The sequence below is a fragment of the Rosa chinensis genome, chromosome 7 (genome assembly GCF_002994745.2).
Source record: "Rosa chinensis cultivar Old Blush chromosome 7, RchiOBHm-V2, whole genome shotgun sequence".
Lineage (NCBI taxonomy): Eukaryota > Viridiplantae > Streptophyta > Magnoliopsida > Rosales > Rosaceae > Rosa > Rosa chinensis.
The window spans coordinates 59,764,977-59,785,133 of NC_037094.1; the positions used below are offsets into that span (position 1 = coordinate 59,764,977).

At 39.7% G+C, this 20,157-nt stretch overlaps 1 protein-coding gene across 1 annotated transcript; it reads right to left on the reverse strand.

Annotated features, from left to right (window-relative positions):
* Position 1: 1 nt before the first annotated feature.
* Positions 2 to 2,794, reverse strand: LOC112176277 (heat shock cognate 70 kDa protein 2). The gene is made up of 2 exons (XM_024314119.2): positions 2,487 to 2,794; positions 2 to 1,891 (listed from the first exon to the last, which is right to left on the reverse strand). Exons 1-2 carry the CDS (start codon positions 2,698 to 2,700, stop codon positions 150 to 152), a joined length of 1,956 nt encoding a protein of 651 aa, XP_024169887.1. The 5' UTR covers positions 2,701 to 2,794; the 3' UTR covers positions 2 to 149.
* Between the last annotated feature and the right edge of the window lie 17,363 nt (positions 2,795 to 20,157).

Here is a 20,157-nt window from a genome sequence, read left to right on the forward strand (position 1 = left end):
ATTCATTGAAAGCTAACAACTACTGAATTGAAGTCTGAAATCACCAAAACAAATTGAACAAAAACACCCAAAACAACCAGTTGAGTCTGAAATCACCTCCACCATTTTTCCAGAGCAGAAACACAACTACTGAATCAACACAGAACTCCTTAATCGACTTCTTCAATCTTGGGACCAGCACCACTGCCACCAGTTGGAGGAACATCTTCATCCATGCCACCACCCATACCCATGTCAGGAGCAGCGCCACCCTGATACATCTTTGCAATGATGGGATTGCAAATGCCTTCGAGCTCCTTCACCTTGTCATCATACTCTTCAGCCTCAGCAAGCTGATTGCCGTCTAGCCATTGAATAGCCTGCTCAATTGCATCTTCAATTTTCTTCTTGTCTGCTGCATCAAGCTTGGAAGCAATCTTCTCATCCTTAATGGTGTTCCTCATGTTATAAGCATAATTCTCCAGGGAATTTTTGGACTCCACCTTCTTCTTGAGCTCCTCGTCTTCCGACTTGTACTTCTCCGCTTCCTGAACCATCTTCTCAATCTCCTCCTTGGACAGTCTTCCCTTGTCATTAGTGATGGTAATCTTGTTCTTCTGGCCTGTAGTCTTGTCCTCAGCAGACACGTTGAGAATGCCATTAGCATCGATGTCAAAGCAGACCGTGATCTGAGGTACTCCCCTTGGTGCAGGAGGAATTCCGGAAAGCTCAAACTTGCCAAGCAAATTGTTATCACGGGTTCTCGCCCTCTCACCCTCAAAGACCTGGATCAAGACACCGGGTTGGTTGTCCGAGTAGGTAGAGAAAACCTGCTCCTTCTTGGTTGGAATTGTTGTATTCCTGGGGATGAGCACAGTCATCACACCTCCGGCAGTTTCCAAACCCAAGGACAGAGGAGTCACATCAAGAAGCAATAGGTCCTGGACCTTCTCATTGCCCTCACCACTCAATATAGCAGCCTGCACAGCAGCACCATAAGCAACAGCTTCATCAGGGTTAATGCTTTTGCACAATTCCTTTCCATTGAAGAAGTCTTGCAACAATTGCTGCACTTTAGGAATCCTAGTAGATCCACCCACAAGGACAACATCATGTACACTGCTCTTGTCCATCTTTGCATCTCTCAAACACTTCTCAACTGGCTCCATACACTTCCTGAACAAATCCATGTTCAGCTCTTCGAATCTGGCACGGGTAATGGTTGAATAGAAGTCGATACCCTCAAACAGAGAGTCAATCTCGATGGTGGTCTGAGCAGTGGATGAGAGAGTCCTCTTTGCTCTCTCACAAGCTGTCCTCAACCTCCTTAGAGCTCTTGGGTTTCCACTGATGTCTTTTTTGTTCTTCCTCTTGAACTCCTGAACAAAGTGATTCACCATCCTGTTATCAAAATCCTCACCACCCAAATGGGTATCTCCAGCAGTAGCCTTCACCTCAAAAATACCTTCTTCAATTGTAAGAAGAGAGACATCAAAGGTTCCTCCTCCAAGATCAAAAATCAAGACATTCTTCTCGCCAACACTGGTCGCCTTCTTGTCCAGACCATACGCAATGGCAGCAGCAGTAGGCTCATTGATAATACGGAGCACATTCAGGCCAGCAATGACCCCGGCATCCTTTGTAGCCTGCCTCTGAGAGTCATTGAAGTAAGCAGGTACGGTAACAACAGCATTCTTCACTGTTGTCCCAAGATAAGCCTCTGCAATCTCTCGCATCTTGACGAGAACCATAGACGAGATTTCTTCTGCAGAAAATTGTTTCTCCTCGCCTTTGTAAGTAACAATAATCATGGGCTTGTCAGCAGGGCCGGCAACAACCTTGAAAGGCCATAGCTTCATGTCTGCCTGAACAGAGGAGTCACCAAATCTCCTGCCAATTAACCGCTTCGCATCTGCAATTATAACAAATCACATTTAGAATGCAATACATACAGAATCAAACAGAGTCATAACAATCAACGAACCCATAACAAACTAAACTCGATACACCACAGAACTCAATACAAAACACCAAAAAATACAGTCCCAAAGGATTTTCACTTATACAAACACCGCCAAATTAACACATAGGAACCGTCTATTTTGAAAAACTAGAACAATTGTATAAATTCATATATCGAAAACCTTACTTCAACAAAGCCACAAACCATTGCATTAGCCAAACAAACAGAGGTCCAGTAGCACATAGGAACAGCACAATAAATCCAGGAGACTAATCTACTTTCTTTTCAATAATTGACCAATTGCATTAGGTTATTAAGCCAAAACCATAAGAAAATAGTCTCTTTAGTGCAATTTAAGCATCGAAAACCTTAAACGTTAGTACATTAAAGCAGTAAATCTTGCACAGTAAAAATTGCTACAGAAATTAAGCAAACAAATACGATCACATACGAAACCCTAATAGCCAGTACAATAAGCAATTATACCAAAAAGCACAATGAGTAAAGCACAAATCTTAAAAGAAAAGGGATACGGAAATCTTACCGAAAACGGTGTTGACAGGGTTCATGGCGACCTGGTTCTTGGCCGCATCGCCGATCAAACGCTCAGTATCAGTGAAAGCAACGTAAGACGGCGTCGTTCTGTTGCCCTGATCGTTGGCGATGATCTCGACGCGGTCGTGCTGCCACACTCCGACGCAACTGTATGTAGTTCCGAGATCGATTCCGATCGCCGGTCCCTCTCCCTTTCCTACCATTGTAGCTCAAAGGAATTAAGAATCGCAGAGGAAAAAGTGAGAATCTAAAAGGGTTTGAATTTGGATTGCTGAGATTTCGAGTTTTGATAGGCTCAGAGGATTTGGGAGTGTTTATATAGAAAAAGAAAAGATCTTTTTGGAGGGAGGGTCTAGAATGTTCGGGTTTAATGTAGACCGTCAAATTTTGATAGACGGTGCGGATTCTATTTCCTTACTGGTTGTGGTTTTCCTTTGGTTCTTGGGCCGGGCAAAAACTTTGGGTTTGATCGCTCTTCCTCTTTGGGCTTCTTAGAACACTCTAGACTTTCCTAGATGAATTTTTTTATTTTTGGTCTTTTTATATTTCTGATCTCTTAAAAATTAAACCGGGCAAACTTTGGGTTTGATTGCTCTTCCTCTTTGGCCTTCTTAGAACACTCTAGACTTTCTTAGATGGATTTTTTCTTTTTTCTTTTTATATCTCTCGCTCTACCGCATTTCACTTATCTCATGATGTTCATAAAAATTAAACCTGTAACATCTATGGTATCAATTGTTCTGAATATCAACAGGTCACAATTTATCGACAAATTTATAGATGAGCTTTTGTTTGATACATTGCTGACATGAGGTATCATCCCATTCATATGGCATTGACATAAAATTTGATTTTTTAAAATTGACCATACACTGGAAAATAGGGACTGCAAGTTTTAACCCTTTCGAGTATTGCTTGCCAATGGAGGCCATGGCTGTTCTCTGGCTGCTTCTTCTCTCCTTCGTTGCTTTGGGTGACGATGTTCCTGTGGTAGTTTCGAGTTTCAGTGGCGATGGTGGTGTCAGACTCGATGATTTTGCTTGGTGGGTCGACCGGATGTTGATTGGGTTGAGATGGAGGGCCACGTATGTGGTGCTGTCTTGATCGGATCCGGAGCAACGGTGGCGAGGATTGGGTTTTTCGACCTGATCTCATTGAAAATTCGCTAGTAAAGGATGGAGCTTCTGGCTGTTTTGGTTGGACCCGGACTCCTATGTTTTGCTCAGGTTCTAGTCCTTCGAGGGCACTAGTGATGGTGGATGGCTCTCGCTCGTAGGAGGAGCCGATTTGCTGGCACCGGCGTGGTGATAGAAGATGGGGTCGTCCATGCTGCGACGGCTGGACGGAGGAAGGTGCCGCACTTCCATCTATGGGCTGGGCCGGATTTCTGGCATTTTGGGTTGGCTCAGGGGTCGCTGGTCCAGGCACTACAAAAAAGAATTCAATTGGCCACGGCGCAAGGCCGTCGCCAAAAGCCAAATTGCCGTCGCAAAAGACCAAGGGCGACGGCTAGGCGACGGCAAAATTGCCGATGTCGTTGGTGGCGTCGCCATTGCTATTTGCTACGGCAATTACGCCGTCGCATGAATTTTGGCGACGGTATTTACACCGTCGCATGATTTTTGGCTACGGCATAATGACGACGCCATCAGCAATTTTGCCGTCGCTAAAGGTCATTGGCGACATCAACATTGCCGTCGCAAAAGTGCATATTTTTTATTAAAAAAAAAAAACTGGCATGCAATTTTGCATACCAAATTTTCTTTTTTTTGAGCAAAAGAAGCCGTATAAATCATAAATTTCATATATTTTTTAAACATTATTTCTATACATTTCATACAACTTCACCAATCTTGAAAAATACAAAAACATTCAAAAATTGAAATACATAATACTGACGGCCGGTAGGCCAAGCATCATGACCTACACTCATTGTTTTGACAAATCCCCTTGATTAATGCATCTTGTCCCAGAACATATCCCTTGGCAACCTTTGTTTTGACAACTTCTGCAATAACAGTTACTGCCAGAGCTAGAAATGAACTGACTTGTGTGAATAGCCTGCAATTTTATGTAAATTATGTTAAGCTATAGAACATTGTACCACTAGGCAATAATCAGAATTCAAGCTTGATGATTAAGGCAAAAATCTTTGATCCAGGCATGTCCTTGTAATGTACAAACGAAAACTACAAAGAAGTTAAATAGTTAAAAACTCATGTTTGTGTACACTTTGACCAATCTTACTTTGTAGAACCAAGCAAATGGGCTGGAGATTCATCCATAATCTCCACAACAATCATCCACTTCAACCGCTCTTCCTGTCATGCAGACATTACAAATGAGAAACTTATTACGTATAATGGCCCATCATATTTCCCAAGGCTTCTTAAATATACACTTCAATTTAAATATTCAGTATGATCACTAAGCTATATATTAAGTTTTCTTTACAACAGGCAGATGTAGCACCTATTTTCCAATTGTGTAGTTCTGTGATCAATGCATTTAACTATGAGTGGAGTGTTGCTGCTGTCCTCATTGTTTTTAACTTCTTTGTAGGGAATCCTTCAAACCTTGATAAGACCTGCAGTTTGGAAAATGGCATATATGTAATGATAATGAAAATAAAGATTAACAAACAATAATTAACAGAAGTGGAAGTTGATTTATACTAACCTGTGTCTCATCAGTCAAGTGTTCAAGAATGGATTCTAATTTCTTGTGGAACTCTAGCAGCTCATTCATGTCTTTTGTTTGGAAAAAACTCAGGGTAGTTCTCATATCTGTTAAAGCCTTTGAATATTTCAGAACATCTTCTTCAATTTGTTGAAAGTATGCTGATCTGAGACACAGAAATTGAATGGTTTTACCAATTTTCTATCTACTCAGATTACTATAATTTTCAATGGAAGAGTCAATGGAAAACATAAATACCTTTTTGTCATATCTGCTACAGCATCAGCCATGCCTTTTCGACTTGCTGTGCTGCTCCCAGCTCCACCCACAGCAGCACAAAAATGAGGTTCTTTATTTTTTGGGTGAGAACTGAAAAGGCCAAAAAAAACAACGATGAAATTCACACATCATAAAGCTAGCTATGGATAGGTGTTCAATAATCAAAAATCAAGATATGAAAGTGCTTTTGGGCAAAAAAATCTAATGAACCATAAAACTTACCCCTTCCATATACATTAATATCAAGGCCAATCTTGAGAAGATCAACAACATTATTCTTCAGATAGTTCAGCACAGTGTTCCTCTTCTTCTTAATCGCCCCTAGCCTCACCTTTATGCTCTTTATATCAGATTTGCTGCATCAAAAAGACCAAAAATCAGAACCCAAAACAAAACTTAAAAGAATCAGGAAACCATGCTCTACATAGACTTGGACAGAAACACGAACTGGCTTTAAATTTATCATTAAAAGCCAATCACAATATATGCTGTGATGAATAACAAAAAGAAAGGGGAGTTTTGTATATGGTGTCAATAACACCTATAGCTCGAAAAGGAAAACATAGTTTCTGGCATTTAGAGGTGTTATTAACTTGGTACAATTACAAATGAAGCCAGAGTTTTTCAGCCAACAACAGACAGCCTTCATTTTTTTTTCCCTTCACGTAATGTATGCTGTGGTATGCTTAACATGTATCAAAAAAGTGAGAAAATTACCGAGTTGGTTAGTTCTGATGACAAAAACAGATTCAGTGTTTTGAGTATAGCTGCAAATGCACACAGTAAATCTAATTCAAGAAGCACACATCAAAAATTAATCTTTATCAACCAGATAAAAATCCAACAAACTAATGCTTCTCCTCTGTTACTTCATTCAGTAAATACTAAATATTTGTTGAAGTAAGAGGTTCTATCCCAAAGCAATCAGTCCAGTTTCTCAATTGGCTATGAATTAAGATCAACTGTCAAATAGAATTTAAAGATAGCAATTTGACCTCTCTACCAGATAGAAAATTGATCTCTAAATCATATAACATGGATCTGTTAGACCTCCAAATATTGAATAATCACCAAAAATAAATAACAGACGATATTAAAATAAAAAAATAAAAAAAGAAGTTAGATTAACTACCTCTGTTGACACTCGTACAATAGAAGAATCAGCACCTCCAATAGCACCTGCAGTCTGATTGATGTCTGAATACCTGTTACAATAACAATGGCCTGATCTTGTACACTGAAAGTTATACTATTCCCTACTATTACCCATCACTATTACAATGAGAAGTGGATGTTAAGTGACGCAAGATAGTTCTACTACCAAACCATCAGTCTACTTAAGCAATTATTATTACTATTATTACTATACAAACAAAAAATTAATAATACTTGTCTGATGGATATTGTAGCTATCTAATAAACCTTCCTCAAATATGATGACACAAAATCATGTATGGAAAATTAGGTAACATACCAAATGAACTAAAGCACTGAAATTTTTTGGGAGTGACTTCAGCAATTTCTGCTTTGTAGGTTCATATACACCAACAAATATAGCAGAAGCCCTATGAGGAAAAGGAATTCTGTCAACCACATGACATTAAATAAGAAAACTTCAGCAATTAAAAGAATTTTGATAATGGAAATAACTATGCACTCCTCCTGTACTATAGTTTCAATTACAAACCAGACACAATTGATAAACTCCACAGTTTTCATCATGGATAAAATCCATGTGATAAAATTTAAATGTCTTCTTTATGGAACCAAGCCCAAAAAGAATTCAAATGTTCCATGTTTTTTTGGTGATAAACAGATTAGCATTAGAGATGTAATAGCCATAGAAATCAAAGTGAGTACATGAGAGCTCACGCATTTACAAATCACAATCTCAACAAAGGCCAAGTTTATCAGTATTCAAAGTTTTGTACTATCCGAGAACAGAAGCCAATATCCATCAAGTGTATGTACATGTGGTGAGACACCAAATTGGCTCTGAAATTTAATCCTTTTTTTTTCCTTTCTTTGTGAATGTGTTGAATGAGAAACATAAAGAAAGGAGAAAACTCATCGAATTAATTTGGGGGAATAAGGAATTAACAAAAGAGAGAAACAACAGAAGCTTCCGTTTTGACCAATTTCAAATTTCAGCAATCAATCATTATCCAGGTAAAGAGATTTAGCTCGTTCTAATCGGTGTTATAAATCGATCAAGAATCTTTTATATACCTTTTCCAAAACAAACACAGATTGATTCGCCGTCCCCTCTTTTGTACCTCAGTGTTTCAACTCTGATAAAAAAACATGAATTAGTTTATAGGAATCACCAAGTCTAAGTTCACAGACAATTAGTAATCATATACACATCTGAACAGAGAGAAAGCAAAAGGGTACCCCAGAATTCCTAACAAGAGGGCAAACTTTGATCAGTCCCATTGTACAAAGCCAATTCTTCAATAGTGAACAATCTCTGCAAATATCAGCATCATCTAGATTATATATCCAAATATTTCAATGCAAACCAAAGATACATAACAAATCAAATATACGCTATTTGTGTTCGTGCGCAAAGCCCAGAAAAGCAAATATCCCATTTGATTTGTTGAAATAAAAGACCAATTCCCTGGAGTAAACCCAAGCCAAATCGAATCTTGGTTTTGATTAGCTCCCAAAACATGAAAAGAAGTGAGCTTTGAGCTTCTGACCTGTTTTGAGAGTGGAGATTGACAAGATGCAGTCCACAAAGCGAGAGACGGACAGATCTGATTGATTTATGGGTATTAGAGTTTAGGGTCTGAGCGACGGATTGAATGTGCAGAAAGAGGAATAAAAATAGGAAGGAGGTGGAGCTGAACTAGCAGATGTCGACTTCGTAGATTGCTATGGTCGACTTCGCAGATTGCTATGGTTGACTTCGTTGTCCGGATTGGATGGAGTGAGCGGGAAATAGCAGATGGAGGAAGCGGGAACGAGAACGATTTTTATGATCCTAAAAACCAAAAAAGCTTTTCCAACATGTTTAATTTTGGCACCAAGATCCCGCCTATATCCACCCAAAAGTCAAAAAAACAAAAAAGTATAAAATGAAACTACGCGACGGCATGTTCTACCGTAGTTAAAAGTAGAGAAATTTAGCGACGGAAAGAATATGCCGTAGCAATTTAAGGCACATTTATGCGACGGCGACGTTATGCCGTGGCAAATCATTTTTCTCTTTGCGACGCCACTTTTGCCGTAGCAAATTTTTGATCAATGGCGACGGCATTCTAACGCCGACGCTAACTGGTGAAGCTAATTGAATTCTTTTTTGTAGTGAGGGTGGGCTATCCTTGCTCATCCCAAAGAATGGAATGGTTGGGCTTTTTTGCCCTTAAATTGGGTTGTGGGGCTCCTGTTTGGGCTCTTGCTTTGGTCTACCTCTTTGGTGTGGGGTTGGCTAGATTGGGGCTCTAGGGCCCATAATACTATTTAAATTTTGTTTGGGTCGCAAGGATCAATTCCTCTGAGGATTCATTTTACTATTTTGCTTCGAAGGTTTATGATCTTTGTTTGGAATAATGGTGCGTAATTTTCCTTAAAAGGTGGGTGTACTAGGGGTTTCCTGGGTCTTATTCTTTTTTTAGAATAGGTTTTTAGGGTTCTCTAAGGAACGATTCTTTTTGTCAACCCCATAGGGGTGTTTCGTTTTTGTACTGCTTGCTGGATTAATATAATGGGCTGACCTCTTTCTGTCAAAAAAAAAAAAAAAAACCGCACTCAATCTAACAAGACCACACCCTTACATTGAACTAATATAAAATAATTCTCTCATCTATTTTATTTTTCAGTTGAATCTTTCATCTTGCTAAACAACAAGCAAGACATTTTAGAACTTTGTAGTAAGTTAGATTAGTTCTCGGTACTAAGAAAAAAAAACATTTGGATTGCTTGCTTGCGATATTTTCTAAACACTAAGTGTTAACTTTGCATTTTGTCTTGTAGATGAATTTTTGTAATAATTAAAAGAAAACTTAAAAAAAAAAAAATAGAAGTTGAATGCATTAAATCAGCAACCAAAGACTAGAGTCTACAAAGTTTACATAATACATCCGGCAAGAAAATCTGAACAACCTATCTAAAACATTAAGGATCTCTGGGACACTCACAATTAAGCAAGCTTATACAAGAATGGAACCAACCTCGCCTCGTCACGGAAATGAAATCATTCAACTAGTCCTAACTTGTCAATCACGCAATTGTAGTACAAACTAGATACTAGAAACGTCAAAGAAGACCCATAGAAACTCTTTCAAACTCACATAGGCTCATAACCCAACTAGAATAAAACTAATAAATAACTAGCTCCTTCCTTTCGAGTTAAAGCTTGTACTAGTAGCAGACACCTTCAACTTGTCCTTCTTAGAGGTTTTCTTCAGGACATCGGCCTCAGAAGACGATGCAGTCTTCTTCTTCTCCCCATACGGCAGTTTATTTTTACTGCCAATAGGTTTGCCTCTTTTCTTCTTTCCACTACCAGAGCTAGCCTCTTCCTGCATTATTGGGATCAAACCAAGGCATTCAGGTTCAAGGTTCAAGGTTCAAGGTCCGCTCACCAACTGCCAAGCTTAGCTTCAATTTTTTTGGGGAAACAGTCACCCCATTTTCTACCCGGTTTCAGCATTTGCCAGTAACTCCTTACGACGTCATGGCCTTTTCTTGCAGCTCCTAGATCACTACTTGCCAGCGAAGTATGTTCAGAAAAGAACTCAGAGGCAGTTCCGGCATCTGATTAGGAATGGGAGTCTGAAAGACTAGGGTTTGGCCGTTGACCAAAACCCTAGCCCTCATGGTCGTGCTACCGCCACCAGAAACTCCAGAACTTGAAGTTGTCAAACCTGCATTCAATTGCAGTCCTCTGGTGTGATCTACAGATGTTATAGACTGTGACCCTAGCACCGTCCGCGCAGCCTCATCATCACCATCCTCTAATGCCGGCACCGAACATGGCAGCCCAACGTGAGTCACCAGACTATAGATGGAGCAGCGCCCAAAGAGCTTGTCATATTGAAATTTACACAGAAACTCCCACTTCATCTTCCATCCAATAACACCGTTTAAAAGGTAGAGGTTTGTTCAAAGGGATCTCGACCTAGATTCTGAGCTTTCTAGCCTTTTCCCGGTCTTGTCAATTTCCTAAAAGTCTCCAAGAGTGTAACCAATCATGGTCATCACCCGTTCAGACCTAAAACCAGGAGGAATTCCCTGAAGAGTGATCCAGAAGGAAGTTGTGATCATAGGGACCTTTCCGACTGACATCACCCCATTATAGCAAGCCAGCGCAACAGGGGCGTGATTGTAACCCGATGGTGCACCTCTCCATATTCGAACCTGGTCTGTTGGGTCCGACAAGGTGAACAGAACTTGTTGGCCCCCCCTTCCTCCATTGTAGAGAACCATTAATCCACCATGCATTGCGGAACATCCCCAGAAAAGACCTAACCTTGTAGTGTCATGTAGTAAGGAGTTTTCCCACCATAAAGACCTCCGACTGCCACAAGCCTTGTCCCTGTGTAGGTCGGACATCGACCTATTTCTTTCCCTCTGCGATAACAAGAGATGAGGCTAGCCTAACAGCCATGGCATCAAGGGAACTCATGGTTGCGTTAAAGAAGAATAGCAAAGAAAATTCTAACCCTAGTTGAGAGAAAGGGAGAGACGGCTTCTAACTAAGTTAAATTTAGCTTTTGTTTAGCTAGTCTGAGCTAAAAGAAGCTGTGATCTAGTAGGGTCTGTTGGGTCTGGCAAGGTGAACAAAATTTGTTGGCCCCCACTTCCTCTACCTGTAGAGAACCATTGATCTGCCATGCATTGCGGAACATCCCCAAAAAAGACCTAACCTTGTAGTCTCAAGAATTAAGGAGTTTTCACATTATAAAGACCTCCGACTGCCACAAACCTTGTCCCTGTGTAGGTCGGAGATCGACCTGTTTCTTTCCCTTGGCGATAGCAAGAGATGAGGCTAGCCTAGCAGCCATGGCATCAACAGAACTCGTGGTTGTGTTAAAGAAGAATAGCAAAGAAAACCCTAACCCTAGTTGAGAGAAAGGAGAGATGGCTTCTAACTAAGTTAAATTTAGTTTTTGTTTAACTAGTCTGAGCTAAAAGAAAACAAGTTATTGTTTCTACTAAAAGAAGGGCAAAACAACATGATGAAGAAAAAAAAATCTTGCAGAGTTGTTTTTTTTTCTTTCATTATGTCAATTATTGTGGCTTTATATTTCTTGAAGGTGGATGTAAATATGAACTGAAAAGAATAGTAGAGAACTAGATGCGAAGAAGAAGAGATGTCGATCTTGAAATTGACCATAATTGTCGATTTGTATCAATATACACAATTTTCGTCAAATTAGAGATTTTTTGTCAATAAATGATTGATTTTCCTCCATGATTTTGGATATTTTTTTCTCCATCAAATTAGAAAATTACCATTATTTTTGCGCCGTGCCTGGCCGGCTAGCCTTGTCGCTGTGTGTGGTGTGCTGCCGGATGAGGAGTTTTGAGGGGGCAATTTTCTGTTCCCGATGGAGAGGCGTGCTCTGACTTGGTCGAGGTCTGTTCTCGATGGGTAGGATCCGACTATGCAGGTCTAGGCAGGCGGAGCGATCGAGTGCTCTGATGTTTCTAGGTGGAGGGTCCATTGATTAGTCATGCGATCTGGCTCCTCCCGGATCCAGGTTTTGGTGGTGCTCGATGGCTTTCGGTTGAGTTGCGGCACAGTTTTGGGGATCGGGTGCTTGGCTTCTTAGGTGACGGAGTTCGACTGTTCCTCGAGCTCTGGGCGGCGTTGACTGTTGGCTGGAGGCTGGGATGCGGCGACGGCGATGGGTGTCGCTCGAGTTTTTGCTGATGGATTCTGAGGCCGGTTCATTCTTGGGCCAGATCAATGTTGGGCCTATTTTCAATCTTTGGTTTAGTTTATTTTGTTTAGTCAATAAAGCTCCTCCTTCTTGGAGGTTGTAGTGGGCCTCGGACCTGTTTATGTCGTGATCTTTTTGTCGTAACAGTGTGTTCAATCCAGTGGCCAGTATTGATGTACACCAAGAAGGTCTTAGGCGGATATACTGTTTTATTGGTTGAATTTTGTTGCTTCAATTTGATTAAGAAGTAGTAGTCTAGGGACTCTAGCTAGTAGTCATTTTATATGTGTAGTCAGTGCACTACTTGAGCAATGAATGTAATGGGTGATTTTCGGATCCCCTAGCTTGACCTTGTACGGTCGTTATGATCTTTTCGATCATTGGAATATAATCCATTTCCCAAAAAAAAATTACCATTATTTTTTCTTTTTCTTCTTCTAAATTGTTCAAAAATATTATTTGATTTATTTTCTTAATTTTTAACTTTTTAATGTTTTTATATTGGTAGGCACTTGAACAATCAAATAGACTGTACAAGTGTCAAATAACTTACTAGCAGAAATCTAAATAGAACATGTTTGATTTGATGGGAGGATGTATATTGATAATTTATGCCAAATAAATAGTCAATTTTTGCAAATGTAAATTTAGGGTGCAAATTGATAACTATGACATAGAGCATATTAGCATTTATGCCTAACCATTTTGTTCCTAACAAAAACTTATTGTGGGTTATCTGTTCCATTGCGAGGATGGTGCCATTCCCAATCCTAAGGTTGGCACTAATGAGTAGTGTTGATGCTTCTAAAAAGGTATCCCTTTTCATTGGAGAGTTGCCTATGAGGATACCATCGTCCTCCAACAAAAGTATTCTTCCTCAAATTAAGAGTAGTGTACACGTAGTGATGTTAGTTTCTCTCAATATCTCAGGTTCATGTTGTGCTCAATACACTTTTAAGTTATTAATATGAAATGGTTGTCTCACAATGTGGGGTTTTAATAAGATTTAGATATTGTGAAAAAAAAATGGCTCGCCTCTACCTAAACACTAACCCCCAAAGCTTTGCACTCCAGCAATAGTGGCCAGCATTGGCCTCCTCTCTAAGCCATCTGCTGATGGCCCTCAATCATCGATCTTGTGCGACGGCCAACCAATTTTGCCCTAAAACCTGCATCACCACTTCTATCTCTCGTCAAAATGGCATCAATGATGCATGTGAGAATGATAGATGGTCTAATTCATTCAGACTCAAAGCTGGGAGAGAGCGTGAATGGCCATGGCGGATGAGGCCGTGCCGAGCTCGACTCAAATCTAGGTCGGACGTGGGTGGTAATTCATGGAGTAGTCGCCTGTGTCAAGACCTAGTATTGACAACAGCGAACTGGGCGAAGCGGCTACCAGCCTTGGTGGGCTTCGCTTGGAGGCAGATGGTGAATCAATCATGGAAGAATCAAGATGTTGGCTTGGTGCTGGGCTTGAAGTGCATCACTGGTTTTGCTAGCCGGCAGCGGCTCGACGGTTCGATGCTGGCTGTGGATTGGCACGGTAGAAGCTTTCTCTGCCTTATAAATGCTATTGAAGGCATCCAGTCTCAAGGAGGGGCGATGAAGCAATTTGGGTGCTCCACTCCTGTACGGGCGACGATGACGGCAGTGGCAACGTTGACCATAACCGGTGCAAAAATGGGCGAGCCCAGTTTGGGTTGGGTGCCCAGATCAATTGGGTGGCCCAAATCACTTTGGGGGCCCAATTGTGTTAGGGTGTCCAATTTCTTCTAGGTGCAAAAACAAAATCTGAATTTGAAGCCCAAAATTTTGGGATCAGGTTCTATAGGATTTCGAATTTGGGATCCACGAGGCTGGACCTAGCCAAACCTCCTAGCCCTAACTTGGATGGCAAGGAGAGATTTTAGTTTTTCGTTGAATTATGCCTATGTACTGTGTTCTAGATTTTTCATAGTTATAGGCTTGCTTTCATTTGTGAGCATTGATTGTCTAATGAGTGGTGCTAGCATGCCACGTCCTAGACTTGCCCATAGATGGTAAGGGAAGGTATGTATCCGTGCCGTTCTGGCTTGAGTTGAATGAAAGTTGTCTGGCTTGATTCAAAAATAAATAGATAAATACACTTTTAAGTTTAGTTATTATAAAATCAATATTTCGTTTCAATACTCGGTTATTGTACACTTTAGTACTATTTTCATTCTAAATATATGTTTTTGGCCATTTTTACCTCTAAAAGTATGCTTTCAAAAATGGAAAAAAGGAAAAACGTGTAACTTTTATTTTTGAAAACCTCATTTATCAAGGAAACTAAATCCTAATTGCCAACAATTAGTTTACTAAATCCTTATTAATAAAGGTCAAAGAAAGGGACAATCCTTAATCCTTAATAATAAAGGACAATGAAATCCAATCCTAGAATGTGTCCTCCAAATATACGTAGTGATATTAGTTTCTCCTAGGCCTGGCATTTGACCCCGTTATCCGCTAACCCGCACGAAACCCGCATGCTAAAAGCCCGTACGAACCCGTTCAATTATTAATCCGTGCTGAAAAAAGCCCGCACGCTAAAAACCCGTAAATTAACGGGTCGGGTCGTGCTAAACTCGCTAGGCCCATTGGAACCCGTTAAATCATTTCTCAAAATTAAAACTCTTTCTACTCTGCTCTCTTTCAGCAATCCAAGTTATCCAACAATAACTTCGAGATAGCCGACTAGCCTCCACGCTACGTCTCTCTCTGCTTCATCCACAATTTTAGACCAAGAGAGATCTGAGCTGGGATTGGAATTTGGAAACAAGTTCTGAAACAAGGTACCTTCATTAGTTCATGTTCATCTTCTACGAAAGAAATCTGAGCTGAGATATTCTGTCTTTATTGCTTTGATAATTTGATTAATCCGCTTCTGGGTTTTATTTGTTAAGGTTGCTTTGATTAATCCACTTTTGGGTTTTATTTATTAAGGTTGCTTTGATTAATCCGCTTCTAGCTTCATTCGTGATCTGGGTTTTATTTCTGCAATCTCATTTGCATTGTATTCAATTTGGGTCTGTTTATTGATTGAAGATTACTGAGGTGATTAGCTAATTGACATTCTGCATACCATGTTGGGTTTTCAATAGTGGGTATGTCACGTTTTTGCTTCAATTGCTTTGGTAGGAATGGTTTTGGTGTTATGGGACTTTGATCACATTGGGTTTTAATTTGTGTTTCTGAGTGTGCTTTGCTTGATGGGTATGTGCTGCTACACAGTGTTTTGAGTTGTATAAAGTTTTTGTTTCTCTTGTTCTGGTTGTTTTGGCATAGTTAGCTAAAGAGTATTTTGGGTTTCGGGTTTGGGTTCGATATGTTCAGAATGAATGAATGATAGTATAACCTGGCAACCTGCATACCATGTTGGATATTAACCAAAACGATGGTTTTGCTTTGTTTTTAGGGAGGAAGTAAAGGAAGAAGAAAGAAGCAGGGAAGATCCATGATTATGATGAGAGAGAAAGGTTACTGGGCACAATAGAAGAAACAGCAGAGGGTCTATTAATTGAGTTTTAAAAAAAAAATAGTAAAAAAAAAAAATTAAAAAAAACTGCTTTTGGGCTTACGGGTTTGCGGGTTTCAATGAGTTTGAAAGGGAAAAAAAAAATTATATTCACGGGTTTTAACGGGTTCCAACGGATAACCCGCAAACCCGTCGGGTTTAGCCCGTAAAACCCGTTAAGCTAACGGGTTCTTACCGGGTTGGCCCGTTAAGAACCCGGCCCGTTAATAACCCGCACGGTACCCGCACTATACTCGCACGTTGCCAAGCCTAGTTTCTCCCAATATCTCAAGTTCATGTTGCTCTAAGAAAAAACTCTAAGTTTCTGTAGTTATTATAAAATCAATATTTCTGTAGTAACAGTTGAATACTTGGTTATTGTTGACACTTTAGTACTATTTTCATTCTAAATATGTGTTTATGGCATCTTATTCTTACTATTATATGGCCATCATATAATTGTGATGATAACACCATAAAAGTATGCTTTTAAAACGGAAAAAAGAAAAGGAAAAAGAAAAATGTTGCTCTTGTATGCTGTAAATCGATTAAGTTCATATAAGTATATATGTTATTGCCTACATCGATCAGAAGAAAAGTTTTCTTTGAATTGCCTACAGATAACCTTTGTGTTTATTGTGCAAATGCAACTTAACTCATACTGTTTACAATCTTACTCTCAACTTTAGCTGTATTTTCTGACGCATTCGGAACAGTAACCTAGGTTTACAAGTAATAAACCTAAACAAAGAGTTCTGGAGTCCACCAGAGATAAAAAAAAAAAATTCTCTATTTGATTGATAAAAGATGAAAAATAAATTCTGCAGCTGCTTAAGGCTGTTTATATATGAGAAAAGAAACCCTAGGGTGACTAACAATGAAACCCTAAAGCCTACGGGTAAAAATAAAACAAACCCAAAACAAACTAGGAAACCGAAAATTCTGAAAAACAGTAAATTGCATTTTTGAGGCCCTACGACCCCGAAAGCCCGAAAAAGCCCACACATCATGGCCTAGCCACGTGTTTTGTTCCTAGCGCGATTCCCTTTCCGGAAACCTATGGCACGATCAAATCGGACACCAAATGCGAAAGTTGCAATAGTAACTTAGGTTTTCCTCCTTTTGCACGATCGAATTGTTCTTCGATTAGGAATGCCATCCGTTCTACATCATTTTCACTCTCTACCATTGATTGTACTATTGCACGACTGTTTCCTATGGCAGTTCCTGGCACGTATATGCTTGAGGTTTAGTACATTTCTAACTGGACTTTAATTTGTATGACATGGTGTCTTTAGAATCAGTCAATACAATGGGATATTTTCTCTGGAGGAAAGCGAGATCAAAGCGAATTCTTACTAATTAAGTTCGTTGTTTACAAGTTACAATTCATATAGAAAAGAATAGAGTTACAACCAGACACGAAGAAGAGAAAAAATCAACTCATATAATGAAATTGAAAACCCAAAATAAAAAAAAAAAAAAAATAAATAAAAAAAAAATATATATATATATATACACACACGCACAGAGGTTTTGAAGAGGACGTCTGCAATCCAGAAAATGTGCGGACATCCGGCATTTCTCCACGATCAAGCTCCGACAGAGGCGCGCCTCTTACCGGATGAAGGCCAACGGCATCCCAGACCAGTTTGTAGTGAAGACGAAGGCCAAAGAGATCGAGATCGGAGGTCTGGGCATCGTGGTCGACTGCAAAGTGGTAGTCTGATCAAAGTAGACTGAAAAGTGGTAGCTGGCGAGTCCACCCAACTGCAAACTGGTCCGGGATGTCCAGAGGGTTCGTCCGGCGACCGCAGCTCAGCCATCGCCGCCTTCTCGATGCCGGAAGAGGGATGTCCGCACTTTTTCTGGGTTGCAGACGTCCTCTTCAAAACCTCCCTCTATATATATATATATATATATATATATATATATATATATTACTACTAGCTAGCTAGTGGCTAGTTAACTAGGTAGATGGAACTTGCTTTTTATCACCTGAAGACTGTTTTGGGATTATAACTTTAGAGACGTATACCGAAGTTATCTTTTGTTATTTAGTGCCACAGAAGTAAAAACTTACAATAGGCTATATGCTGATTTTATCACCAAATCGACCTGAGCCAAGGTCTACTGTGTATAGAACACAAACAATCTTTATTAAGTCTAAAACGACTAAGGACTTCACTCTAATTCGTGTAGATTGTCTGTGGTTTTCAACTTAATCTTTACTTGAAATAGCAGTTCAATTGATCTGGCCATTTGTACAGAAAATGCCAAGGAAAAAAGAGCGAAGCCTTTGAAATAGTTATTGATATTGAAGTACAACAATCAACAACCTCTTTTTGTATGTTCGTTGCCATTTGAGGTTTTCTTGATTCTTTCTGTTTTTGAATATGGAGAAAATCCTGTTAATTTATTTTTCCAACTTTTTTTCCCCCTAATGCCTCTTGAAGCAACATGAACTACTTATATTGTTGTCAGTTCAGAAACCTACCAAGGTAATTTCAAAATCTGAAATTAACCGGGTGTCATAATAGGCAACTTCTTGCTCGGGGAAAGATGGTGTCATCTAAAAAGTCTAACTTAAGTTGCCATCAACAGGGTTCGCAGTCTCATCAAGCCTCGAAATCTCTTGGCAAATCGGATACAACTCCTTTTCCTGTTGCGAAGATGGTGCCAGTACAAATCCTAAAGATGGCGCCAGTGAGTAATATGGATCAACCTGCTGCTGTAACATTTGTCTCCAGTAGTACCGGTTCGGAAAAGATATCTCTTTTCATTGGACAATTCCCTATCAGGATACCATCCTACTCAGAGGAAACAAAAACCAATGATCAAGAGGTGAACAATAATGTGGAGTTGGATTTGGAAAAGAATACTCGAGCCACTGTTATGTGTAGTCAGATTAACAAAGGCAACAACAATGCAGTTATGCAGAGGCCAAAATTGTTCCTGGTACTGCTATTGTGACTGCTACTCCTGTTGAGGAAATAAATAAGATCATCAACACTGTCCCCGAGACCAATCAATTTGCAGGTGTAATGAACATCAAGGAGATTGCAGTAGTTTCCGAGGCAAAGACTACTGTTGACCAGGCAAAGAGTAATTATGATGAAAGATCTGGAGCAAGAGGAAATGAGGTTATTGGGGAAGAAGAGCAGGAAGAGTTAAATACTGAAGCAATTGTTCTTAGTACTACTACTACTGTAGTACTGTGACTACTAGTGTTCCTGTTCAGGAAGGAAATAATATCAACGATGTCCCTGAGACTAATGAATTTGCAGATTTAATGAACATGAAGGAGAACCTAGTAGTTTCAAAGGCAAATACTACTATGGACCAGGCAAAGAACAGTAATGATGCTACTGAAGATAAATTACAATTAAGAAGAAAAAAGCTTACTAAGGCAAAGCAGAATGGATTGAATGCAGAAGCAACCAACGAGACAGAAAACCAAGCACAGAGGCAGAAAGCTGAATCCATAAGAATTGAAGGATATAACAAGTTTCTCTTCTTGTTGAAGAATCAGAAAATGAGCAGGAGCAAGACATAGAGGCCAAGAGAGTAGAGGAACCTGCAACTACAACCGAAGAAAAACCTCATGAAAGTGAGTATGATGCGTCTGATGCGCAAAGCAGTTCTGAGAAGGAGCAAGACATAGAGGCCAAAAGAGTTGAGGAATCTGCTACTGCCAAGAAGAGAAGGCACAAGAAGAAAAGAAAGGCACTTGCAACTGCAATCACATCTGAAGAAAAACCTCATAAAAGTGAGTCTGAGAAGGAGCAAGACGTGGAGACCAAAAGAGTTGAGGAAGCTGCAATTACAACCGAAGAAAAACCTCATGAGAGTTGGTTTGATGCCGAAAGACATGGAGGCCAAAAGAGTTGAGGAAGCTGCAGCTGCCAAGAAGAAAACAGAGAAAAGGAAAAGGAAGAAGAAAAGCAAGGCAGAGAAACGTAATGAAAGTTGCCTATCAATTGGAGTTCTTTCTTTGGCATTGGTATGCCTTCTGATTTATAGTTTTTTATAGGTGAGTGGAAGCCACAATATTTTTTTTTTGATTAAGAATCTTTTAAGTTGAAGCCGTTCATTTTATGGTACAAAATGCTTCGACTTATTATTGTTACATGACTTATATTGTGTTAAATGAAGATTAACTGCTTGGCTTGTTCAAGTATGATTTGCAGAACTAATCATTCAAATGCTCAGCCTTCTTGACAAGAAAAGGTAAATAATAATAATAATATTAATATGCACAACTAGCA

What these genes read in the sequence shown, in the direction of transcription:
- LOC112176277 (XM_024314119.2), bottom strand. Translation starts at nt 2,700, where the DNA reads ATGGTAGGAAAGGGAGAGGGACCGGCGATCGGAATCGATCTCGGAACT. An exon ending in CCCTGTCAACACCGTTTTCG is followed by an intron (nt 1,892 to 2,486) that starts GTAAGATTTCCG and finishes TTATAATTGCAG; the next exon opens with ATGCGAAGCGGTTAATTGGC.